This window comes from Pyrgilauda ruficollis, unplaced genomic scaffold (assembly GCF_017590135.1).
Source record: "Pyrgilauda ruficollis isolate IOZ18807 unplaced genomic scaffold, ASM1759013v1 scaffold108, whole genome shotgun sequence".
In the NCBI taxonomy this organism is placed as follows: Eukaryota; Metazoa; Chordata; class Aves; order Passeriformes; family Passeridae; genus Pyrgilauda; species Pyrgilauda ruficollis.
In genome coordinates, this window is record NW_024508988.1 from 1,405,053 (window position 1) to 1,415,500 (window position 10,448).

Consider the following 10,448-nt stretch of genomic DNA (forward strand, 5'->3'; position numbering starts at 1 on the left):
CTTTCTTTTATGCTTCTTCAGTTCCAGTAACATTCTCTACATATTTAAACATTAAGGGAAATGTTAAGTAAACAGACATATTTTTGAAGAGTTTACTTAAAAAAAACACTGCACAGGACATATCCAGTGAAAAACACAGCTCTTCATCCATAAAATTCTGTAAATTATATTTCATGCACAGAAGGAAGAGACCCTCTAGACATAAATACAAGGCAGGTAACACAAATTACCCTTCCTCCACCTCCAAAAAAGCGCTGATAGGCCCAATTCCTCTCATGCCCTCACCTGTGTTAAGATATCTCACCTGAGGTGTTTACAGGAGGGCTGCAGCCACCCTGCAGTCACCTCACAGGCTGTACCTCTTTCTCCTCACACTGTCAAGAGACCTTGAATGAATACTGATTCTAGTCTTGGTGGACAACAACTGCCTAAATTATACAGGATGATACACAGGCACCAATTAAATTATGCTTTCTCTGAAGAAGAATATAAATATATCTATAAAAGACATATATAAATAATTCCACAGTCTACAGCTGGCATATGAATATTCCTTCTGCTTCTGTTTACAAATACATACATACAGAAATATGCACACATTCAAATGCAGATGGCTCATATGGTGTCACATTTCAATATCCTCAAGGAACAACAATTCTAACCAAAAAATTCTCTCAAAACTATACAAACTCTGGGTACAGCTTAAATAATCTACAATTCTTGCACTCAGTCTCAGAAAAATCTGCACTAAATTAGTAACAATTTCATAACTGAACTCCTGCTTTGACAAATAATAACCAGCTGTTGGAAAATAACAATTCCCAGAACGAAAAGAAAATAGCTAATTTAAAGATAAATTACAACTTAAACGAGAATAACTGCTTAAGCAGTCTGCAAAGAACTTACTTCTCAATGCAAGGGGCGAGCTAGATGCATCACCAGGAAGCAGCAACTCTATCAGTAAGTGATAAACAAAATAAAGCTAGCAATAAAAATTAACTTAGACAAAATAATGAATGTTTTACTTTACACAATAGCTTACAGGAGGGTTTTAAACACTGCAAAAAACTCTCTGCACTTTTTTAATTCTGTAGAAAGGTTATGAGGCCTGAAAAAAAATCCATACATTCTGACTAATAAGAAAGAAGCTGTAACATGCTTTTTCCAAAAAACAAAGGGACAAAGTCCGTACTTGCTCAGTCTTTTCTGTTTCAGCTCGTGTTCTGCACCCAGGACTTCCAGCTTACACACCCTTTGTCTCTTTAGTGAGCGGATGATGTGTACAGCACTCCCAAGGAAGTGTAACAGTTAGGAAGTTTTACATAGGCACAGTACAGACAGTAATGCTAAACACTGAAAAACTTTAAAAAGTGATCAGGTACTTTGACTAGAACTCACAAGAGGTTTTAATCAAGTCCCTATTTGTAGTATATAATTTTACTTACAGTGTGAAATCTATTTACGTTCTCTGCATTTTTGCATGACTGACCCAAGAAAACTCTCAATCAAGTAATTATTGATGCTAAAACTTTTATTTTGTCTGCAGAACGCTGGTATTGGTAATTCACTCTGAAGGACGTAAGCATTATATATAATAGCTAATTATAACTGGTATGCAAATTACATCCAAATTCATACTAAACAGTTATCTTCAGCCTACAAGGAACAGTAGGCATGAGTACTTATTACATACTTCAATTTCATTATAAGCATTTTCCAGCAATTTCTCCTACACTTAATCATAAAAATCCAAACTCTGTAGGGTTTTTAGATTACTCTTATGAAAGAGTCAACACTGCCAATATACAGCAGCCTAACAGAAATTTAGACTTTATTCTTGAAGCCAGACACTAAAGTTCATAGATTCTTAGATTATCTACTGAATCAATCCTTTTAATTTTTTTAATTTAAAACATATGTTTGCTTTAAATGAGATCAGTTAGCAGAGATCGTAAGAAGGCAGTGCAGTTTTTTTAATTTGTTTCCTCCCCTGAAGTGTTCCACCAAAGACAGTGAATTCACCTGTACTAGTGAATCAAAATCTAAAAAGGAACAAGAACTACCTTCTGTATTCTAAATGTGCCTGAAGTTTTAATGGGATAGACTTACAAAAACGCCAAGACTGGAATGAAACTCTTAGAGATCATCTAGTCCAGTGAGCTGCTCAACACAGGGTCAGCTCAAGGAGGTTGCTCAGACTCCTGTCCACAGTATCAACAGGGATGGACAAACCACACCATCAGTCTGTCAGCTCCCAGGAACTATGCCCTGTTGTCAAAATCTTTCAAGTGCAGTTGCAGATTCTTTGTGATGACATCAACCAGCTCCTGCAGCACTCTGAGACAGATCCCACCAGGTACCATGAACTTCTATACATCGGGTTTATCTAAACATTTTAGTCTGACTCACAAAGGGTAAGTCTTCCTTGAGCCAGACTTTCCCTGTGGTCAGTTGGACCTGGGGCTCCTGAAGGCGACACTTAAAGTAAGGACCAAGGCAAAGCAGACAGCAAGACCTTGTTCACTGCATCCTTTGTCACTAGATTCTCCACCCCGTTCAGTAGAAGACCCAGATTTTTCCTTATTTTCCTTCTGTTGCTGATACACCTGTACAAGCCTTTCTTCTTGCTGCCCTTCACATCCCTCCCCAGATTTAACCCCACATAGGCTTTGGCTTTGCTAACTTCATCCCTGCCCCTGCATACTCAGACAGAGTCTCTGCGGTCTGACCGGGTCAAACAACTCTGCCTTCACCTCTTGTAAATTTCCATTTTAGGTCTGCATTTTGTCAGGAGCTTCCCTGCTTATCCACATAGGACTCTTATTCACCTTTTCACGATTTCATCAGGAAAAACTGCTATTGAGTTTAGGGCAGAAAACTTGAAACAAATGCTACCTGCTCTTCCTACATCCCTCTTTTCTCTAACACAACCTATTTTTTCTAGGCTACTTTACAATGTAACTCAGCTGATTAAACTGATGAAAGGTTTTTGCCAAAGACAGCTGCTGAGATCTTCTGGGAATCCTCTTTATTAACACAATATTATGTAAGTAACATAAGTTTTATTGACTGAAACTTCAAAAGCAATTTCAACACGAGGTCTATCCTTTGCCATCTTAGTTGCATCAAAATGGATTAGTAATATAATCTAAAAACAATTTTATTACTTTCATAACTAATTTTTAATCAAGTACTTACCATAATCTAAATCTAAAACACATTGGTAAATGGAATAAACCCAACTGTTAAAATCTGCTCCACCTGACAGACATATTTTTTCAGTAAACAATTGACTTACCACTACACTAAGCATACTTTTTAAAGGTGTGTGCCTCATGGTCTGACAACCTGTAATGTCTAGTGAGAAAAACAAACTCAATTACAGTGCATATAGCTAAAGAATCACAAACTACACATCTGGGAGTTATGCTGGCATTCACATCAGAGAAAAAAGTCTCAGCTGCTAAAATGTGGAAAAAATGACCCTTCAGAAAAGTTCAGCTATTTTCAATAGATTAGAAAATTAAGCAATTCTAAAAAATTAATCCCTCTAGAAAAGTAAACAGTTTCATGAAAATTGGCCTGCTACCTGGTCTAGTCACTGCACTTTGACACGCCGTTGTTTAACTTCCTATTGCAAAAACTAAGAGAAATAAAAAGTAAAATATTATTAATCAGTCTAATCTAGACACCAAGAGACAAAGATTTTTTTTTAACATAGAGGAACCTCTAATGTAGGAGTGTTCCAGCTGAAAACATGACCTTCCCAATCAAGATGGAAATTTTTACTCTTTTTTAGCACAATAAACATCATCGGAAGCGAAAGCAGTATTAACTTGTATTTGGCAAAACTGAAAAAAACCAAACCCACAAACCACTGAGAATTTAAACCCGACAGCGTCTATATCCAAGAGAAATCCTTCATCTATATCCAAGAGAAATCCGTCACCACTTCAGGGCACGTCGAGAAGAGCTCTATCGCCACTTACTGGGCAGCTAGGGAAGTTTGAGGTTTGAAAACAGCACAGGGATGGTTGCAGAGCTACTGCACGGACAGGCAACTCAGCTACACTGAGGACACAAGTCAGAAAGAAGATTTTTTTTTTCCTGCTTTTAGCTCTCACATGCCGTGTATTTAAGGACATCATACTTCACTGTTTATCTGCACCTCAACCATTTCTTAACCCTGTGGCCAGAGCCAAAGGCTCTCCTCCCTCCCAGTCAAATAACATTGCAATTGGAAATTGCTGTGTTCAAAATACTAAGGCAGAACATGTGAACTTACACTGGATTTGAAACAGTGTAGGACTATCAACACAAAAAAAAAAAAAAAAAAAACTGGACTGGGGTTGCTGGGTTTGGTACTGTTTTCAGTTGTCCTTTTTTTTAACTCCAGTGTATGTGGGCACACTCATACTTGGTGTCTGAAGATGGGTAATTCACCAGTATTTCAAGTTTCCTGTAAGCAAAAAAATTGTCCTCTAGAATATTCTCCGTACTTTTCCACCAACAGACAATATTCTGTTCATTGAAATCACAGAATACCCTGAGTTGGAAGGTTTCCACAGGGACCATCAAAGGCCACCTCCCTGCCCTGCACATGACAGCCTAAAGAATTAGCACCATGTGCCTGTTCCCAAAAGACTGTGCGTATGTTTGTACATATTTGTTCCCCTGCTCCTTCTCACAGATCAAAAGAGCATACAAATGTGATACTTCTTCCACACATCTGCTTCTTCTTGCTGTTCTGACAAGATCACCAATTTACAAGCAGTCTTCAACACTGCCTACTCATCAAATTTCTAGATCAGAGTCTCTTTAACAGTGTTTTCACAGTAACACCCCCACTGTGACAATCAACTTACTTTAACACATTTTTCTGGTAGACTCCTAATCTTTCTTCCCATCCCACAAAAAAATGCAAAATATGGGTCAGAAACTGCCATCTTCATCACTGTTTTTCTTCTGTTTGTCTGTCTCAGCTGATCAGGTTCATACACACACACATTACAGCAGGTACAAATATTCCTCAAACAGTTCCACAAAAGCTGAAAACCCACAGAGGGTTTTCATCACCTCCCAAACATTCCCCCGCTGCCACTCCCATCTGTGACAGCAAACAAATAACACATGCTGCATAAATTCTGGTGCCTGAGAAGCTCATTCATTATTCCCTCCCCCAGAGAAGCACTGAGACCCCACCTTACAAACACCAAACAGTGAGATCTCACTTTCCCACACAGACAGGCTTACAGTGTACACAGGAGTCTAACAAAACCATGTGGGGCCTGTAACACCATCATCCCCTTCCCTTACCCAAAAAGTAAGCTGAGCAGACTAATAAAGCATAAATGTGGTAATGACTATTTTAGCTAAGTAATAGTGGGCCTGCTTATAAAATTCATCATACTAATTTCTGCCATGCACATTACCTCAGAGTCTCTCTACTGTAAGAAATTAATTTGCCCCCTGCTTCTTTACAAGTTTTTCCTTTAGGATCCCCTTCACTCCACAAGTAACACCAACCAAGAACCAACCTCTGTTACATGCTAGCGCTAGGTCTTTGCTTTTCTTCTAGAATGCTACACAATCCAACTCAGACAAACTATTACCACACTTAGATATTCCAGGACACAATCCGCCTTAAGTATATAATTATTAACATGAGTCTGCTTATGCTGTCCAAATGCGTATTTCAAGAAATAGACCTATGTGGTCTGGGCCTGAACACAATCACAGCAACCACTTTCTATCAGAAAGAGTAAAACCTATGTGAATATATATTTTTTAAAGGGAAAATCTGTCTGAAAGTTCTGTACCCCAACAGCACCATGTCACCATCACTGCCAGAACTGTAGAGTGTGCTGGAGTAACTGATAGAAACTGTAAGTTCAAGTGGGAACTTCTGTTGAGCCTTGTTCAGCACACCTGTTGTAAGCCATTCAGAGTTTCTCAGTAGTTCTCATAAGCACTTCCAATGAGAGATAGTTCCCCCTAAATTCACAAAAAATGCTTACCTTGCTATTTATGGATGGGTGAAGCTTTTGCATTGTTTTCTAACTGACAGGCAATGGAGAACTCAGCTTCTAAGACCAAGTGAAGATATTAAAAGCATCAAAAATACTTGCTGTTCATTATATCCCTGCCCTAAACCACAACTACAACAGAATATCTGCCACTCTCTCTGTCAAGAGACTTACCACACTTTAAAAAATACACCAAAAAATCAAAAAAGAACATAGAGAAAAGATACACAACACCCAAAGCAAAATACAAGGAAGGCATATGTATAACTGAAGACAGACATAAAAAAAAAAATCAATCTGTTTATTATAGTACAGGATGTATTAAGGACACAAGATTAGATAAAAATATTCAGCAATCTCTGTATTCCTAAAAGGACAGAATGGATTTACCTTTCTGTAGACCAATCTATGATTTATTTCTGATGTTAAAAACAGAGATGTTAACTGACTAATTTGTACATTCTGTGTTTTCAATTATTAATATTAATGTAACTCATTTATGCAACTACTGCATTAAATCTATTGATTAATACAATGGCAGGATGCTTAAAACTTATTAAGTTGAACTTGGTTTTAGTTTAAACTCATCTTTAAAAGGCTTCAAAATTTTATTTAGTAATTACAGGCCTCAGAAACACAAAAGAATCAACTGAAGTCACTCACTGAACAGTGTCACTATTTGAGTGACCAGTTCAAAGAGGAAACTGTATTTAAATATTTGAAAACAAGCCTTTTCTCCAAGAGATTTTGTATTTATTGATTACTTTTTTTTAAATCAGACACAACCATACTCACAGTATGTTTATTATGATATATAAACTTGCCTGCATTAAACTTCCAAGTTATTCTCTCCTCCATGTTGCCCAGGGAACCCTTTTTTAGTATGATATTTCTTAAGACAAAAAGCTTAACAGCACAGGAGCACCTACTGACATCTTGGTAATATGTCTACCAGGAAAATAATATCTCTGATCTGGGACAATAAAGATGCTCTTAAAAGTAAAGAAAGGATAAAAAATTGTTATGTCAAAGAATTCTGAAGATTTTAAAGGGACTACTCTGTCCTTTTAAACTGTTTCTTCCCCCTCCAGTGAAGATCTGGCCAAATTATGTAGTTAATATACAACTTATAGTCCACCTCTCCCTCTTCTAATACACCTTGACTCCAAAAGGACTTCCTGTTTGAAGCACAAGAAGACAATGGAAGCACTCCTGCAATATCCTTCCAGAACTGGCAAACTCCCAATACTCAGAAGGCACTCACAGCAGCTCCCTGTACCTGACTTAACAAAGCACAAGGCAGATTAACAGTGCATCGGCTGCTTGGCAGTATTTGCTGTGCACAGGCAAACAGGCTCACTCTCAGTAAGGGAAAAAAGACACATTTTCAAGAGTGGCTGAAGTGTTACTTATGGTATGGCTTAATACCATGCATCCTATTTACCCTTTCAGCTTTCATATTCAGTGAGTTTTTCATCTCTCAACTTCTATAACCACAGAAGAGACCTTCAAGACCGAGTCCAACCCTTGCCCTAACACCTCAAGGAAACCATGGCACCCAGTGCCACATCCAGCCTTTTTTTTAAACACATCCAGGGGAGGGGTCTCCACCACTGCCCCAGACAGACCATTCCAGTACTTTATCACTCTTTCCATAAAAAAACTTTTTCCTAATATCCAACCTACATTTCCCTTGGCACAGCTTAAGACTCTGTCCTGTGGTTCTGTCAGCTGCTGCCTGGAGAAAGAGACCAAGCCCCACCTGACTACAGCCACCTTTCAGAAGTTGTAGAGGGTGATCAGGTCACCTCGGAGTCTAATTTCTCCAGGCCAGCTGGATGCAGCTCCATTCACCAACACTCTCTGGGCCTGGCCATCCAGCCAGCTCTGAACCTAGCAAACAGTGCTCCTGTCCAAGCCATGGGCTGCCAGCTTTTCCAGGAGTGTGCTGGGGGAGACAGTGTCAAAGGCCTTGCTGAAGTCCACGTACACAACATCCACAGCCTTTCCTGCATCCACCAGGCAGGTCACCTGGTCAGGTTGGTCAAACACAACCTACCCCTCCTAAACCCATGCTGGCTGGGTCTGATACCCTGGCCATCCTGTAGGTGCTGCATGATGACACTCAATATAAACTGCTCGATTACCTTACCAGGTACTGAGGTCAGGCTGGTCTATATTTACCAGGATGCACCTTCCAACCCTTTTTGTGAATGGGCATTGGCACATTGGGCAGCTTCCAGTCCTTTGGAACCTCACCAGTGAGCTAGGACTGCTGGAAAATTATGGAAAGCGGCTTCGCAAGCTCATCTGCCAGCTCCCTCATCACCCTGGGATGGATCCCATCTGGGCCCATGGATTTATGAAGCATGGATTTATCCAAGCAGCTCAGCAGTTCTCTGACTGCCTCCTCCTGCATAACCACTCTGCTCCCTGACACCATACACCAACCCAGTAGGACAGCTGTGCTGAAGACAAGCTGTCTTCCCACTAAAGGCTGAGGCAAAGAATGTGTTAAGCACCTCTGCCTTCTCCTCACCTGCAGTTACAAAGTTCCCTCCCACATCCAGTAGAGAACAAAGGATCATCTTACCCTTCCTTTTTGCCATTAATATATTTGTAAAAACTTTTTTTTTATTATCCTTCACAAAAGTTGCCAAATTAAGTTCAAGCTGAGCTTTGGCCTCCCTGGTTTTTTTTCTACATGCCCTAGCAACCCCCCTAAATACTTCCTGAGAGAGAGACCTGACCCTCCTTCCAAAGATGATAGATCGTCTTTTTATTCCTAAGCTCCCATCCAGTCTGGACATTTGCCTCGTTGACTCATCTTTGAACACACAGGGACAGTCTTTTCCTGAGCCCTCAAGATCTTTGTTTTGAAGCACGCCCACCTCTCCTTTGTTTCCCTTTGTGGACTCCTTTGTTTTTAAGGGCTGCTTTTCCTAAGGAACTCTCTGAATAAGTGTCCTAAATAGGACAAAGTCTGCCCTCCAGAAGTCCAGTGTAATAGTCTTATTGATGTTCCTCCTGATTTCACCAAATATTGAGAATTCTAATTTCATGATCACTACACCCCAAGTGGTAACCTTTGTTGTGGTGAGAACATGCAAAAATAAGGTGGAATATGTACTTTGTTTCCGTGACACCACCACCAAAGATGAAAACTTATTTAGTACCCAACAGTAAAGGTATAATGAAAGAAATTATTACTCTTCAAATTATGGAAACTATCAATGCAGATACTAGCAAATTACTAGTGTTTAGAGAAGAGATTAAAATACCATGCAGCAGCATTTAGTCAATGAAAAAAGAGTAAAACAACATTAGTACCTCCTATTTTCAGCCAAATTTGCACCTTCATCCTTGAGCTCCTTACTTTTCCTTACACAATCTTCTAAGAGAACTTCCTTTCTTCTCTTAGCTGCGAGCACCCAGTTAGCATCATCATCGTCACCCAGATCCTCGTCATCCGCAGCTTCTGCTTCAAACTGCTGAGAAGTAGCTTTTGAGACCTTCTCACCAATCTTCCTCTTCCACCCAAAAGAAGCCATCAGGAGAACTAGGAAGAATGCATTTTAAATAGTTAGGTAATTTTGCTTTTGAGTACCCAGCAGGAAAATCACCCCTCGCTCATCTCGAAGCTAAAGCGGTAATACAGAGCAGCACTCGCCCACATGAATTTACGCCATCGGCTGCACCGGAGCTGTCCCTCAGGCACGCACAGCCCTGACGCCCGCGGCGCTACCTGGCGCTGCCGCCGGCCGCCTCTCCCGGCTGGAAGAGCCGCGGCAGGAAGCGGAAAGGCGGGGCGGCACGGCAGGAAGCGGGCAGGAGCAGGAAGGAGCAAGGGCAGCGGCAGTGCCCGTGGCCCGGCGGCGGCAGGGGCAGCCGGGAGCCGTAGTTCGCCCGGGCGCGGGGCGGCAGGGCTGCGTGGAAGCCGCGGGGCGCCCGCCGCCCCCGACCCTGTTCGTATGAGGCAGCGGCGGAGAGCGGGGGCGGAGGGGACAAAACAGCCGGGCCTGGGAGTGCCACACGGGGACAGGTACGGGACGGCGGAATGTCCCCACCGTGTACCGACTGCGCCCTGGGACAGCGGCACCCGCCACGGAGAGGCGGCTCCGGCCGGGAAGTCCCGTAAGGAGAAGTGACCCAGGCTCACAAGCACGGCTTTTTCCTCTATACGGAAAAAAAAACCACCACCACAACTAAAACAAAACAAAACAAAATAAACATACAAAAAACAACACCACCACTACCCCCCAAGAAACCCCAAAAGCATTTAAAAAGGCCAACACAAAACAACAATAAAAACTCAAACCAAACAAAAAAAACTCAACCCCATTCCCCCCCCCCCCCCAATAAAAAACCCCAAACAAACACACAAACCAAACAAAAAAACTCAACAAAAAGAGAAGACAGGGT

The 10,448-nt window shown here is 41.1% G+C and overlaps 1 protein-coding gene across 6 annotated transcripts in view; it reads right to left on the minus strand.

Annotated features, from left to right (window-relative positions):
• TTC33 (tetratricopeptide repeat domain 33) overlaps positions 1–10,314 on the minus strand; it is a 44,253-nt gene extending 33,939 nt beyond the window's left edge. Inside the window, exons 1-2 of one of the 6 annotated variants that reach the window (XM_041472369.1) lie at positions 10,094–10,314; positions 9,357–9,585 (exon numbers count right to left, since the gene is read on the minus strand). In XM_041472369.1, the coding sequence (XP_041328303.1) occupies positions 9,357–9,577 (221 nt within the window). In that variant the 5' untranslated portion in view covers positions 9,578–9,585; positions 10,094–10,314. Of the gene's footprint in view, positions 1–9,356; positions 9,586–9,682; positions 9,837–10,093 lie in introns of those variants that run through there. The other 5 variants (XM_041472333.1, XM_041472324.1, XM_041472343.1 and 2 more) reach the window with 5 other exon arrangements.
• Positions 10,315–10,448: the final 134 nt, after the last annotated feature.